Source organism: Talaromyces proteolyticus (assembly GCF_021365285.1).
Source record: "Talaromyces proteolyticus strain PMI_201 chromosome Unknown BGW36scaffold_5, whole genome shotgun sequence".
Lineage (NCBI taxonomy): Eukaryota > Fungi > Ascomycota > Eurotiomycetes > Eurotiales > Trichocomaceae > Talaromyces > Talaromyces proteolyticus.
In genome coordinates, this window is record NW_025764281.1 from 1,823,719 (window position 1) to 1,838,661 (window position 14,943).

At 45.3% G+C, this 14,943-nt stretch overlaps 5 protein-coding genes across 5 annotated transcripts; 3 read left to right on the forward strand and 2 right to left on the reverse strand.

Moving 5' to 3' along the window:
* Positions 1-288: 288 nt before the first annotated feature.
* BGW36DRAFT_460756 (uncharacterized protein) lies at positions 289-1,644 on the forward strand. The gene is made up of 2 exons (XM_046222106.1): positions 289-1,081; positions 1,162-1,644. Exons 1-2 carry the CDS (start codon positions 440-442, stop codon positions 1,309-1,311), a joined length of 792 nt encoding a protein of 263 aa, XP_046073404.1. The 5' UTR covers positions 289-439; the 3' UTR covers positions 1,312-1,644.
* Positions 1,645-2,137: 493 nt separating this feature from the next.
* BGW36DRAFT_449008 (putative MFS multidrug transporter) lies at positions 2,138-3,803 on the forward strand (the record flags this gene model as incomplete). Its single annotated transcript, XM_046221769.1, has 4 exons — positions 2,138-2,331; positions 2,386-2,764; positions 2,825-3,481; positions 3,546-3,803. 4 exons carry the CDS (start codon positions 2,138-2,140, stop codon positions 3,801-3,803), a joined length of 1,488 nt encoding a protein of 495 aa, XP_046073405.1.
* Positions 3,804-5,261: 1,458 nt separating this feature from the next.
* BGW36DRAFT_340264 (putative monooxygenase) lies at positions 5,262-7,709 on the reverse strand. The gene is made up of 9 exons (XM_046213067.1): positions 7,259-7,709; positions 7,121-7,198; positions 6,833-7,042; positions 6,623-6,780; positions 6,469-6,564; positions 6,319-6,416; positions 6,139-6,260; positions 5,811-6,088; positions 5,262-5,748 (listed from the first exon to the last, which is right to left on the reverse strand). Exons 1-9 carry the CDS (start codon positions 7,489-7,491, stop codon positions 5,312-5,314), a joined length of 1,710 nt encoding a protein of 569 aa, XP_046073406.1. The 5' UTR covers positions 7,492-7,709; the 3' UTR covers positions 5,262-5,311.
* Positions 7,710-9,006: 1,297 nt separating this feature from the next.
* BGW36DRAFT_358452 (amino acid/polyamine transporter I) lies at positions 9,007-10,927 on the reverse strand (the record flags this gene model as incomplete). The annotated part of the gene is made up of 7 exons (XM_046213966.1): positions 9,007-9,130; positions 9,191-9,543; positions 9,599-9,657; positions 9,713-9,897; positions 9,947-10,238; positions 10,301-10,683; positions 10,731-10,927. The coding sequence occupies 7 exons, from the start codon at positions 10,925-10,927 to the stop codon at positions 9,007-9,009; spliced, it is 1,593 nt and encodes a 530-aa protein (XP_046073407.1).
* Positions 10,928-12,378: 1,451 nt separating this feature from the next.
* BGW36DRAFT_358453 (fungal-specific transcription factor domain-containing protein) lies at positions 12,379-14,042 on the forward strand (the record flags this gene model as incomplete). The annotated part of the gene is made up of 2 exons (XM_046213967.1): positions 12,379-13,167; positions 13,221-14,042. 2 exons carry the CDS (start codon positions 12,379-12,381, stop codon positions 14,040-14,042), a joined length of 1,611 nt encoding a protein of 536 aa, XP_046073408.1.
* Positions 14,043-14,943: the final 901 nt, after the last annotated feature.

Below are 14,943 nucleotides of genomic sequence, written 5' to 3' on the forward strand. Positions count from 1 at the left end.
ATGGCATTTTCCCGCATTGGTTATCATCAAAATGGTAAATAGAAGCCACTTTCTAAAGGTAATAATAAGATATCTGGGAAACATTCAGTCATATGAACATATCTATGTTGTTTTCGTCTGTTTCCGTTTTTTAATACATGTTCAAGAGTCAATTTTTAGACGACATGAGCTAGTGACGTCAACGGTTTATATGGATAATTTTGCAGCAGAAGTTGACATGACGTAAGTAACAGGCCAAAGGTACGAGTAGAAGAATATTGAAATCCTTCGATGCTGTACATGAAAAGGCTGCATTCGAGTGACCGCATACTAGGCCGGCCGCGGCGCTAAGTGGGAAGAATGACAAAAATCGATATTAGCCGCACCGCCGTCATGTTTCCGCCAATTTGGTACCATTTAAGGCTTTTTGAACCGTCCATCACAGTATTTGGTCTCAAACATGGTCGATAATCAATATAATTCCAGCGTACAGCTGGCAAACACCGCTAGCCAACGCGCCCTCTCACTCCCAGAAATTGTGTCAGAAGTCCTATACTGGATCCACATCGATGAAAACATAAGCGAATCCGACTTCAAGAAAGATGTCCCACAAGAATATATCGAACCAGAAAGCTTCGACGACCCGATACCGCCATCTCCAACATACTCGTATGGCAAATTCGGTGTTCTATTTCGCTGCTGCCTCGTCAACAGACTCTGGTACCAAGAAGCTGTGCCGTTAATGTGGGAAACAATTGAGGGCTGGTTCTGGGACCCCCTTCTCCCAATCTGTTTCGAGGGTATTTTCCACCATTCCCGTCGACAGTTCTACGCCAATTTTATCAAGCGGCTTGTTCTGCAGACTATCAACCAACAAACTGCCCAGAGGTACGATTTGCTACTTCGTGGACTTGTGTTTCCGAAACTCGAGTGGTTGCGGTTGTATTTGAGGGGTAATATCTGGGAAAAATACGGTGTTCCGCCCGTCGATGGGCCGAATCTCAAGACAATGGAATTGGATCCGCATTTCGAGAATGATATTACCGGGACTGATTACTTGACAAGTCAAGATGATTGGGAAAATGTCTTTGAGCAGGTACCTGTAAGTAATACCAATTCCTGCATATGACTATTTGGGGGAAAACAAAATTACACAAGCAGTGGTAACAATGCAAACTACAGATTCAATTTCCTGCACTTGAAAACGTGCGTATCATTGACCGCGCGCGAGTCTGGCCAGGAGCGCTTGAACGCTTCGAAAAGCGGCTCCCCCATTTGAAGAAATTTGATAAGAGACTTGTAATCGAGAGTTCGAATACAACGTCGGAGTAACTGACAGTCTGTCAGCATAGCTACTGATTCTCACGCAATGCGTAAGGAAAGTAATATGGTTCTCCCGCTACAATTAACTATATAATAACAAGATTAGCCGGCCGCTCCTAAAGGGGCCCCCAGGCAGGAGCCGACCAGGACGCTATGTTTTTTTATTTATCGACAAATTGAAAATGGAAGGGTTTGTAACTCAATTAGGAAGATAAATCTTATTTTCCAAATATATTGTTATTAATAAGTATTTATTGGCTAATAGCGGCGTATTATTTGGTACGGTGGTGAGAGAGTCTCTGGGTTGAAAATATATCATGATCTATCAATTAATAAAATTACTCTAATATTTAGTAGGGTAAGCTGTAAGTCACTACTTGACTTACATTATCCACTGATCGATTATTCAATAAATTATATGTATAACTTGCTCATGTATCTGAGATGGCGCTGCAGCCAATAATTAGGGTGGGCCGGTTCGTGTATCGCATATGCGGGCCGCTCTCCTATGCTCCGATCATCCGCGGACATGTGCTTTAGACGTCGCCATATTATGATGGCATCAGTCATTCTGAACAATGTCGACAATTGTCGATGAAGAAACAAGTGGAGCACAGAAAAATTTCGGCGGTCACATTTCCATTGTCAGACTATCGTCCTATCTCCGGACTGTGCAGTTTTCCTGCTCTGGTAGGCTCCAACCCTAACCTTTAAATGCATCGATGGCTGCGCTTCGCTGCTTTGCATGTATGCTATTCTCAGTACGCTTTATTCTACGAATTCGTGTTTCCTCTAAAATCCACTACACCGACCAGTACTCCCTAGTCGTGTCAAAATGTCTTCTGAACCATCCTCTGAAATTGCACCCAAGTCAGAGACCCAGCTCGAGTCTGGAGCGGTGGAGGAAAGCAATTTTGAGGATAGCCTTGTGTCCTGGAATGGAGCGGATGACCCTAGCAATCCCCATAATTGGGCCAAAAACAAGAGATGGGCACATGTCATTATTATCTCAATATTGGCTCTCATCACGTAAGTTATTCTATCAAAAGAAATTGCCAAGCGAGCATGCTCACAATTGTTCAGAAACATGGCTCCTACGATGTGTGCGCCGGGTATCAAAAGCATCGCTGCTGACCTGAACATAACATCCACTGTCGTCAGCACTCTGGCCATCACTCTGTATGTGCTGGGGGTCGCCATTGGACCGTTGTTAATGGCTCCTCTGAGTGAGAAGTACGGGCGTGTGCCTATCTACCACATCGCCAACATTATATTCATAGCGTTTCTTATTGGTAATGCACTGAGCCAGTCTGCTGCCCAATTCATGGTTTTCCGATTCTTCTCTGGATGTGCGGGTGGCACACCTATGGCTCTGGGTGGAGGAACCATCGCGGATATCACCACCATCGAACAACGAGCAATTTCAATGGCCTTGTTCAGTATGGGGCCACTTGCAGGGCCGGTGAGCTAGTTGATGCCACGCTTATGCTTTCCGAATGAATATTAACTAATAGACCTGTAGGTTCTCGGTCCCGTCATTGGAGGCTTCCTCGCTGCGGGCAAGGGCTGGCGCTGGACCTTTTGGTTACTCGCTATTCTTGGGGGGTTCTTTGGAATAGCAGCCGCCATTATCATGCGCGAAACACACCCCAAGGTTATTCTCGAGCGTAAAGCTGCTCATCTCCGCGCTACTACAGGTAATGTCAATATACGGTCCAAGCTTGACAAGCCTATTTCGCCCAGCCAGGTCTTCATACAAGTCCTTGCCCTTCCCATCAAGCTTCTTCTTACATCGCCCATTTTGCTCGTCATCTCGCTATACGTTTCTCTAGTTTTTGGGGTTATGTACCTCCTGTTCACCACCTTTACTGGCGTTTTTGAAGGCCAGTATGGGTTCAGCACATCGATCTCCGGACTAGTATACTTAGGTTTAGGAGTTGCTCTATTCGCAAGCATGTTCATTTTCAACATGCTTAATGGTAGTGTCCAAGCTGCGCGCATGAAGGCGGAAGGCGTGAAAAAACCACGACCGGAACATCGATTAATATTAATGATCTGGTTCAGCCCCTGCGTGGGTCTAGGGTTGTTTGTCTACGGCTGGACGGCCTACTACAAAGTCCATTGGATTGTACCCATCATTGGCACAGCTTTGATGGGGTTTGGTGCCTTTTTTGTCATTGTTCGTTACCCTCACACACGTGGCCCAATTCTCACTATGCATTCCGATAACTAATGATATGTAGATGCCTGCGCAGCTTTATCTCATCGATGTGTTTGGCTCTGAGGCCGCTGCATCCGCCCTGGGTGCCAATAACCTCTTGCGATATATTTCAAGTACATTTCTACCGCTAGCAGGGCCGAAAATGTACCAAGCTCTCAATTATGGCTGGGGGAATAGTTTACTGGGATTTCTCGCTCTGGCTTTTGTCCCGGGGCCTCTCCTGTTCTACAAGTATGGAGAACGGCTACGTACCAAGGCAGCTACCCAATCTTCGGGTTGACGGAGCACTCTGAATGTCGAAAGGTTAAATGGGCAATCGAATGGGTAAAATAATTGGGGAATTGGCCATTTCTTGTTATAGTAATGCTCTCTAAAGGTGACGAGTTTCCTGTGTCTATAATTGTACCAAAGGCCCTCGCCTTTTCTCTTTGATACTATTGCAGCACTAATCTGACAGGTTGAATATTATTGTTTTCAGTTTTATAAGTCCCTGCACATAGTTAATCGTCTGCATATGTACTACAAACTAGCTCCTTTGACGTCTGGAGATGTTCAAATGTGGCCCCCACTGTTATCGGGGACTTACACAGATCTTGGGCTCTGGACGCGTCCCAACAGTAATAGCTGATAAAGTCGATTTGAAGTGGCTGCCGGCCCCAGTAATCTAGAAAGCTGAAGATCAACGTCCTTATATGAGACCAAGTCAGAAAAAGTATGTTATTTTTGTATTCAGATATAAGTACTGTATTCGTTCTATCGATGCCCTTATAGTCCCTTTAAGACTACGGGTCTCTTGGGGCCCTCATGGCTGCCTCCAGAGGCTTTCTATAGAGGCATTGTCCTACCCGCTCTCTCTAAGCCGACCAATATACAAGCCCACAATTCAGTAAGGCCTTTTTGAGGGAGAAGGGTTCTTGTCAACTTTACTACAGCGCATCTAAGATTTAGGGTTAGGGTTCCGGTAACTATCCTCAGGGTTTACCGGCTGTAGTTCTTCAGTGCTTGCCATACGGAACAACTAGATCGTTGTTGCGAATTTTTGTAAGCCAACAATGGCTTAGACCATAATTCGTCTCGGGTAGTGTGAACAGCTCTCAATAGCGTTCTTTGCATTCAGGCGAGGATAGCGTCGGAGCATCGGAGAAAACGTCGGAGGAGGGGGAGGATCGGAGGGGCACCCGTGGTTCACTAATACTTGGCAAGTCTTGGCGTCCCTATGTCCTGTGACGGATTACAGTACTAGTCCAAAAGTATTCACGTTTTTACCCGTATTTTTATAAGTCGACAAAGTTGATCCCTTTCCCCTTTCTTCCCCTAGCATGCTCCTACACCTGCAGCTTTTTCCCGGCCCTCCTCGTTTTCACCGATCTAGACCGCTTAACTTGATTTAGCCAACTAGGTTATTATCTGGGAACGATTTTACCAGGAAGCTGACCGTTTGATGGGTAATTTCATGAAATCTAACCCTTTATTCCCTCTGGTATCCTCATATCTTGTACCTCATTAATTGACACTTCTAATTTGTTACTACATTACTAAGTGTTGTTTGAAGATAGTCAATCTGATATGGTATTCCTTTGCTGAAGAATTGGTAAAGACAGCTTGAAGAATGAAAAGCGTATTTACAATATTGCCTTGAATTTATCTTTCTTTCATTCCTATTCAGCTATACCTAGCTAGTGAAGATAGTCGCTATTTACAAAGTGCTAATTAACAGTACTTGAAGTCATCCAGTTTGGGAGTTCACACGGTAGAATTCACATTTAATACAATGGACCAAACCAACTTCTAGTAAAAAATTCCTTCATATCCGATATTTGGATCATTCATATACCATGTCACATCTCTTCCCTCCTCTTCAAGGACGGTCATACCATTACCCATAAACGCAAAGCGATTCTTCGCAAGCGGAGTCCAGACCCAGTCTTCATAGCGCGGATTGAGTAGACAGTGGATGTTCTGAATACGGCTTCCCGGATGAGTCAAAACCTTACCATCTTCTTTACCACCTTTCAGCCATGAACGACACTTTGTTCCCCATATGGTTTTCTGGTGGAAAGTGTCGTTATGATGGATGAACTCGGTTACTGCCTCTGTCGAAGGAACAACAGATTTGTAACTCTCTGTTTGTGCCTTCCAAATGATACGGAGCATGTACTTTGTGACTGCCTCTATGGTTGGGAGCGCGGACCCGTGAGAAAGTGGTGAACCCGGTCCAAGGAACACTATATTGAAGCTTGTTAATATGCAACACTTGTCATTCACCTAGTAACTGCGTGCTGCTTACCAAAATAATTGGGCATGTCGCGAACAGCCAGTCCAAAGTAAGCTGTAGGACGGTTCTTCCACAGCGCACGCAGAGTCACATTATTGCGCCCTGTGACAGGAAATCGCGGGATCCAGGAATAATCAAAGCCAGTCGCACAGACTATGACATCCAGTTTAATGATTTCACCTGTCCTTACCTTGATTCCCTGAGGGACAATCTCCGAAATCATATCTGTGACAAGGCGAACATTCGGCTTTGTCAACGTCTCAAGATATCCCAGTCCTGGGGTAGGTCGTCTGATACAACATGTTAGTAAAGATTATAGGATTTGCGCGTGGATTCCTACCTGCAACCAACGCCAAACTCTGGAACTAAGTGTTTGACCAGCTTATCCTCCTTCAACACTCCGATCATGTACTCTTTGAGCAGTGCTTGTGTTTGCTTTTGCGTTTCTGAGTCTTTGAGGTTCTGTTTCATCTGATTAACTCTGGAGCCACATTTGTGTATTGACTTGACAGACACTTACAATCTTAAAATTTCCAGTCATCGCCTTTTCAAGCGCCTTGCGGTACTCCAAAAATTTCTTTGGGTCTTCAGACAACTCTCGTTTCTTTTCTTCGCTATCTTGGGCAAAGTCAGTTCTATTGCAGTCAGAAAACTCATATAAGTGGCTTACAGTCAAAGTTTGCTCCATCCGGGCCAGCAAATTCGCCAGCGAAGTTCGGTGTCACCCAAGTCGGGCTTCTCGAAAATGAAACAAGAAACTCAACTTCTATATATCTGTTAGCCTTGGTGCATACGAAAGAACCGCAAGCATTAGAGTATCCTACCGGGATGGATAGCAGCAAGAACCTGCATTCCAGAAGAGCCATTACCAATGACACCGACTTTCTTGCCTCGCAGGTCAATATCTTCTCCCCAGTTTGCCGTATGCACAAGATCACCCTCAAAGGTGTCAATACCTTGAATACTGGGCCACTTCCAATGACTGAAGCAGGCATCAGGTTAGAGTCAATATATACCCATGAGAAGGTACTTACTTTAGATATCCTCCGCCGTTAATCAGAAAATGGCATGTTTCTGAGAACACCTGACCGGAAATTTCGTCCTTGATATTAAGATTCCACAGCCCACTTTCCTCTTCCCAAGTACAATCTAAAACCTGATGTTGAAGCCGGATGTACTGTCTTAAGTCGTATTTATGTGACGTCGCTTTTAAGTATTCACAAATTTCTGATGATGTAGCATAGCTGAGGTACCATTAGCCAATATTTTCTTTCGATCAGGCCCTACAAAGTCGGAGAGAAGAAGTAGGGGAGGCGACAGACAATTGACTCCAGTTTGGATTTTCAGCCCATGAAAATTGGTAATTATGTGCGGGAATATCACAGGCGCATCCAGGATACCTACATAGGCTTATAAGCCCAGGTACTCTTATTACCGTTAATCACTGTCAGGCGACATACCTATTCTCGTACCATGTACCACCAACATCTTTGTTCTTTTCGTATATGACAAAGTCGACGCTGCGCATGTGCTCTCTGACCTGGAAGGCTAGATTGAGCCCAGACGCACCAGCTCCGATGCAGATAATCTTCAGGTGTCGCGCGGTGCCCATTGGAACATCAGGGATTGAATAATCCCCATCAGAGGCAAATTCAACGTGTCCGAGGGGCGTGGCATTATCAAGGGAACCCATCTTGGGCGGTTTCGTTCTCCAAGCAGACAAGGACAGGAACTCTTAGCTGCTCAAATTTTGATGAAAACAGCAAAGCTATATAAAATATTTATATATTTGAATTACGACCGCCTATTTGCGTTCTCGAAACGAGTTCGGTGCGGACCCGGCGCAGGTGGGGCGAACGGCACCAGGTATTAAGGCAACCCAGGACGAACAATCACCCACTGTAGGAAGGTACAGAATGACAAACTTTGTAAAGTCACATCGCAACGGCGAACTGTTTCTGGAAGGTCTACGACCTACACGCCTATAATTAGTAAGCGGGTGATTTACAGGAGCATTCGCATGATCTAAGAGCGTTAAGTATTGCCACCTTGTCCTTATCCAGAATTCTGGCAACCCACGACGATGCAGCATTCGGTCGCTCATTATTCAATCCGGCTGCCTCTATTCCCGCCAACGCTTCCTCATCAATACCGAAGAAAGGAGGAGGTGTCTGGAGGAGGAGTGGAAATATTGAGGGAAACTGCTAATGGACATCCCGGATACACGAACCCGCGTTTTGAGTCCCGACACATTATCGGAAGGCAGTCCAGGACGAGGGTCCTAGATACGAAACCAAAGTTGCCGTAATTTTCATTGCGATGAATATGAGCACTCTCTTAAGATGTACTCGTTATCACCATTCATGGTGGGCTGAACTCAATTGTTGCTCGTCCTGAGATACTGATGGTAACCTTTGACATCAAGGAAGGCGACTAGAAGTATGTAAAAGGAATTTTGAGAGTTACCATTTCTTAACACATCATCTAGACTAAATAACAATGTTAGTAGGATCCAGTGGCGAGTCAATATCATCTTAACCCTACCATGTCATCCACTTGAAAATTCTCTGTGGCAGATGCTTTTCAATTGGCTGACCGGGATGTAAGTACTTCAAGTTTGTCAACAGATATGGAAAGGCCATTTGTACTGCTCCATAGCATAGTGAACAGTAAATGGACAAGCACTCTAAGGGATCGTGCACAGTGGACGTACGCAAAACTTGGTAGATTAGCAATAGTAGCATTTGCCACAAACAACATTCTCGGTATTGGATCATCTTCAATACTGAGACTCCAATATCTATAGCATCTCGGCCACCATTGTACTTTGAACGCAGCACCTAGAGACCTCGATCATGGCCATCAGGAAAGCCATAGAGGGCATCCTTTGTATCTGACTACTTCGGATAGTCAGATTACCGGTTAAGCATTAATAGAACGCACATTGGATTAGGTCTGAGTACAAATGGCAATACGATATCCTAGCCTTGGAGGTGTTAGCAGTTGATAGGCGAAGGTCGCTTCTGAATAAAAAGCACAACCTCCGCCCAGAACCGCAGTCAGGTTATAATGAATTGGAAAATATAGACCGTTTGTGATACTTTGGATACTTGGACTACTATAGCAGAATGCGTAAGTCCATTGAACTCTACGACTTCTCCATTGAGATGTCATGCTATATTTCAAAAAAAAAAAAAAAAAAAACCGATCACTGCACCGTGTTTGCAACGTCGAGCATATCCCAGTCAATATCTGGACCACTGAACTTCTTGCGGCGTTCAAGCCAGAAGAGGCAGATGAGAATAAACAGACCCAACAGAACAGGGGTATTACTATAAGAGCAGTTAGTGAATAAATGAATAATAAATACCATGAGCCTATAGGGCACCTACTAGTTCATCGAGCCAACGGTTGTCGGGTTTGTCTGGGGCATACAGAAAAGCACACCAATAAGGATCAAAAGTAAAACGGAACAGATATTTATGGGATAGCCCAACTTGCCTAGGTTGAAGTCACGATTTGGAAGCTTACTTCGGCCCTCTATAAGCAAGATTGCCTGCGGTATAACATAAGCTATGTTCAATAGTAGACAGTTTGTGTTGATAATAGAGTTGTAAGCTGTCGAGCTTGCAACATAGAGAGCACCGTAGATAGCGCAGAAACTAGCAGACAGGAGAGTTGTCCTCCAGGGAATCCCAAGCTTGGAATCAACATGCTGCCAGTAGCTGGAAAACGGAAGACCATTCTATGGCCTTGTCAGATGATTATATTAAAGGATACAAGAACATATTTCAACTCACATCACGCGCAAAAGCCCAGATAAGACGACTGCAGGTGATCCATTGACTAGGAATGCATGCTGGCATATATTAGTAGTTGCGAATGGTTTAAAGCGTAGCTTAGCAAGTACTTACTGTAATATAGCAAGGTCATAAATGCCTGCAAGCCTATTGCAGCGGACTTGCTCCTAGTAATCTGGGCGAAAACTTCCAGGCTGGGCAGGAAGGATGTTTGAACAGCTTCAATATCCTGAATACAATAGAGAAGGGCCACAATCCAGGGGATAACCAAAATGACGCCCATCAACATGGCCATATTGCTAACAAAATTGGTCAGTGCGAGAAGGACATATCTGAATACCTACTCACATGATTTGTGGGAGCTTTCGACCGGGGTCAGGTATTTCTTCAGCGAGGTGGATGACTGAGCCATTCCCAGCATAGCAGTACAATGAGTTAGCAATAGCCAGAAGCCAACCTGTACCAGGGCTCCAGCCAGTGATTCCTTTAAAGTCAACGAAAATAGAACCAGATGAATAGTGACCTCTACCCATGCCAAGAGTTATACCAATTGTGGTAAACATGCCAATTAAAGATAGGGCCATACAAGACTTTGTCCATTTATCCAGATATTTCTGGGGGATTGTGCATATTGGTATAACTGTATATCAAGGTTACCAATCCAATTATAGTGTCAAGGAGCACCACTGTGTTAGAACTTACGTGATATAATGATCACACCAAGATAGCAGAGATATACCTGGTATCGTTCTTGTGCAAAGTCAGGAAACCATATGGTGGCACAGCCAAAGGCTGAAATGGCAGTGTAAATTGTCCCAGAGCTAGTACCAATCAACCAGGCAAGGATATTCAAGAAGCCAGTCATATATGCAGCAAAGTTCCTTGTTTTTTGGGGGGCGACAACATAAGCAAAGTGGTATGGACCTCCAGAGGATGGCAATGCAGAGCAGAACTCAGCCCCACCCAAAAAGATAATCCATTGGACAACAGCCCCCACCAGAATACTAAACATTGCGGTTTGGCCGCCTCCTTGAGCCAGGACAAGACCAAAGAAACTTGCATAGGACAGCCATGGGTTGCAAATACTCCAATTCAATTAGCGCATGTCCAAGATTTTACAAACAGCAAATACCTGTAGGCCAGAGCACTAGCTCCAAGCCAAGTGAACGACCGCTCGAGCTGGGCCTCATGACCCTGAGCACGTAGACGCCTCTCATCAAGGTTCACGATCTTTCCTTCAATATCAATTGAAGAAGTAGGGACGATAGTGTCATCTATGTCTTTTGGTTTCGTGCTTGTGGTGCTTTGCTTGAGTTCGAACTCTACCATTGTACTTACAACTCTAGAAGTTACAACGAAGGATGTATAGGAGAAGAGAAGAAACCTAGGATTGGTGTTTGACATGAATTAGGTCTTTGATAGTGGATTTTATGGATAATTAATACCTTGTCCATTTAGAACCCCGCGGCTATGATCGTGGTGATGTTGGGTGTAGCTCTCTTCTAAGGAATCCCAGGACGAAGATAGGCTCGATGGTTCGAGATAGCTCGGCCAGGAGTTGTAAAGAGCGCGAATAGATAAGATAGCCGCCTATCATGTATCGTAAATCCAGGGTATGTAGTCCATCAGGTGCTTCATCTTCCACAAACTGAATATTAAAAAGACCAAATCCAGATCAACCTCGAGTAGTGGTGATAGGAGCATATCTGAAGCAGGTGCCCATATTGATTTGGTGATCCACATTATCACAACTACGGTAGATAATCAGGACAAAGTTTCGGGTCTGGGAATATGGTTTCCACCTTCGTCCTAGACTGCCCTTTTCGGGGACGGGTCGGCACCTTCACTGCCGGTTCGTGTACCTGCGTTCTTCATCGGTATTCCTTAACACTCGCCCTCGGATACCGCATCTTTTCGTCACGTCTGACAAGGAAGTATTGGTGGAAATAGAGACAAGATGAATCGAATGCCGAGCACCAAATACATCGTCGTGGGTTGCCAGAGAACCGGACAAGGACACGGTGGCAGTACCTAAGTACCCCGCTCTTGATAAGGTTCGGGCTATCCACACCCTGCAAACTGACAACTGACTGACGAATCTAGTCAAGATGTAATTTAAAGTATCATAATTCCCCAGTCGTCCGGCCAGTATTCCCTGCGAAACTTGAAGCTATTTCCAGCAGCTCAACAACAGATATTTTATTCTATATTAACTATTCTAGCGTGTATGGTGGTTAGTTATTTTATGGCCCTGAATTTCGCAATTTGAACATCGTGGTGCAGCGTGTTTTGTCATAGTTGAATCTGGAGTACAGATTCAGGAGGCTCCTCAACTATATACAACCTCTGCTTCACTAAATTGCTTAGGGTGGCCACTGACATCTTTTTTTTATTGCTTAAATAGTTTAGATATAAAATGAAGACTTCGCAGCACAGTGTACCATATGTGAGTACTCTAATCTACAGAAGAAAGCCTACCGTGCAGTCGGCTTTCGTTGGTCACTTATTGCGGCGGAAGATAGGGAAACGCTCTTACTGTATCTGTACTCGTCCCAGAGTTCGCTCTGAAGTCAAAATCCAGATAGTAATCTATCATGTGACTGGCTGGCGGGGTAAGCGACTCCAAGATAACGACAGCTTGCGTGGCTGGCCGACTTTCAATTTAACGGAGGCCTAGGATGCCTTGCATTGTTCAATGCAAGTTCCCCTGCATACTACAGGTTCCGGGACTGGACTAAGGTCCATAAGAAAATTGTGCCTCGAAGTAACTGCTGCTCAGAATGCCGAAACAGGTCCGTCGCTCCTTTGACGCGTGCTGGACGTGCCGCAGCCGGAGAGTGGCGTGCGATGCAGCCTTACCTGTTTGCACGCCTTGCCGGAGACGCTCTCTCAATTGTGGAGGATATAGTATCCGCCTGGTTTGGGTTGATATCGAGAGGGGCTTATATCAGACTCACTCACGGCGCACACTAGATCCAATTTTAACATGGGCGGGACAAAATCCATACACCGCAGCCCAAATACAACACTTGGCTGATGTGGACCCCGAGGATGTATACTGCGAATGCACCTTACACGCAGCTACGTCCAATCCATTCCGTATCCTCATACATTCCGATGGTCGACTCGAACCAGCTACGGCGGATTCCCCAGACACCATAACCAATGACGCAGACATGGTGGACTTGCCCCCCACGCCAACTACACAACTTCTATCACGGGATCGGCCCTGGACAGAAGCCCGGCTGTTTCACCACTATGTAGATCAAGTCGCATTCCTCATGATGCCGGTTGACATGAAAGCCAATCCCTGGCGCTGTGTTTATGCATCAATAGCAACTCACCATTCTTCTCATGCTAGCAGAAGTCTATATCACGCTCTCCTTGCACTATCAGCTTTTCATCTATCTGTTCTACACTCTGACAGATGTGATGTAGCAAATGAATATAAGCTGCAGGCAATGAAGCACTATTGCTCTGCCCTCGGGTCCTTGCGCACTAGTCTTGATCAACAGGTGGATGAATTTATTGCTTGCGCAGCTGTGCTTCTCACGCTAGCACAAATTGACGTACGTGAGGAATTCTTCTGACATTGCATGCGGCTAATATTGATGGCAAAAAGGGGTGTTATGCGCCCGAACTTGGCAGCTGGCGGAAACACTTCCAGGGCGTTATAGGACTACTTACTCAATTTGTGCAGGAAAGTCCTTGGGTTTCGTCATCTGATGCCTGGGTGATATCACAGAGTCTGTCTCTCTCCTCTGAGATAGCGCGCAGTGGCTCAGGAAGCTCTTTCGGCTACTCCCAAATCAATGATACACTTCTAGGGTCTGTTTCGCAAGTGTCACAGTTTGGCTACACAATTGGTGCGAGTGGCAATGTGATCCAGGCAATTTCAAAAATTCGTTGGCTTGCGGAAGGCCTGTCACGCGGTGAATCACTGGTCGATATTGACATTCAATCTGGAAAGATTCTCAGTGAACTTTACACCTCAGGATCAGACTGTGTGAGATCGCAAGCCTTGGAGAATCGCCAAGAGTATCTCAGCAACTTACACCGTCGCATCTTTCGTAATGCCACCATTATTTACCTGTATCGCACAGTTTACGACGTCACACCCTGTGCTATACAAGATCGTGTATCAGAAGTTCTTCATGATACAATAGATTTCCTTAATATGAAGGGTGGCAGCATTTCGATATGGCCCGTCTTCATTGCTGCCGTGGAGGCATGCACAGAACAGGGAAGAGAGATGGCGAGACGGTGGTTGGATTACTCCTGTAAATTGGGAATCAGAAATCGTCATTCAGCGCGCCATATCATACAGGAAGTCTGGAAGCAACGCGATGAGGAAGCAATGTTGAAGCACGCCCAATCTGGAGATATCGCTGTTGATTGGCGGCAGGTCCAGTCTTGGCTCGGTATTGACATTCTTCTACTTTAAAGACGGCCGCCATGGTCGACACAGTGTGCAACCAAGCATCCCTGGGTCCGCTAGACCAGCTAGTCCTACCTACCATGAGCGCTCACCCTAGCGCTCTACACAATGACTGATAGTTTGGCATGGCTTAAAGCACAACCACCACTATATCATTCCTGTGCTATCGCGATAGCAGTTCCGTCCTCATGCTTGGGTTTTTTCCACAAATCGACCGAATGGATTGTTCGTCTAGGATATCGTGGAATATTTGCTCAAACTCTGTAAGCATGTCGCCAAAGGACTGAGAAGAGATCGGTTGAACCTCCCCACAAAAGCACTAAGCAATGTTGCTGCTAGTTTAGAGAGGCGAGACTAGACCCATTTTACAGGGGAGACGGTGAAGATGTTGAGGAAGCTAACCACTTAGTTGAAGAAGTGTTCGGCGTATTCATGTATAGAAGAACTTAGAAAATATGAAGCGAGCACATATGACTGCCTTGCCTATTAATGGGAGGTTTACGGTGGATTTCGTTAGCCAAAATGTGTATTCGGTTTTGGTGATGCAACCGCAAGCCACCGACACCACGCAGGATATTGATTTCTAATAGTATTAATGTACAATAGCGCCAAACTTATAAAAAGCATCTTTACCTTTATTGTTGAGCTTAAAGCATCTTAGCCTGGTCAAGAACCGCTTTTATAGTGGGTATTGTGTTGACAATCGGCACGAGAATGGCGTTTTACATATCAAAGATTAGGCGGCACCCTCACCAACAACCACATGATCAGGCGATGATAGCAGTTCTTAGTAATTTAGCAACCTAGGGTTGGACCCAACGCATTCCCAACAGCGAATTTATGGTAAGCCGTACCAAGGATCCAGCACCGCAGCAGGAAAATAGCGTGAACGGAAGGAGGATACAGT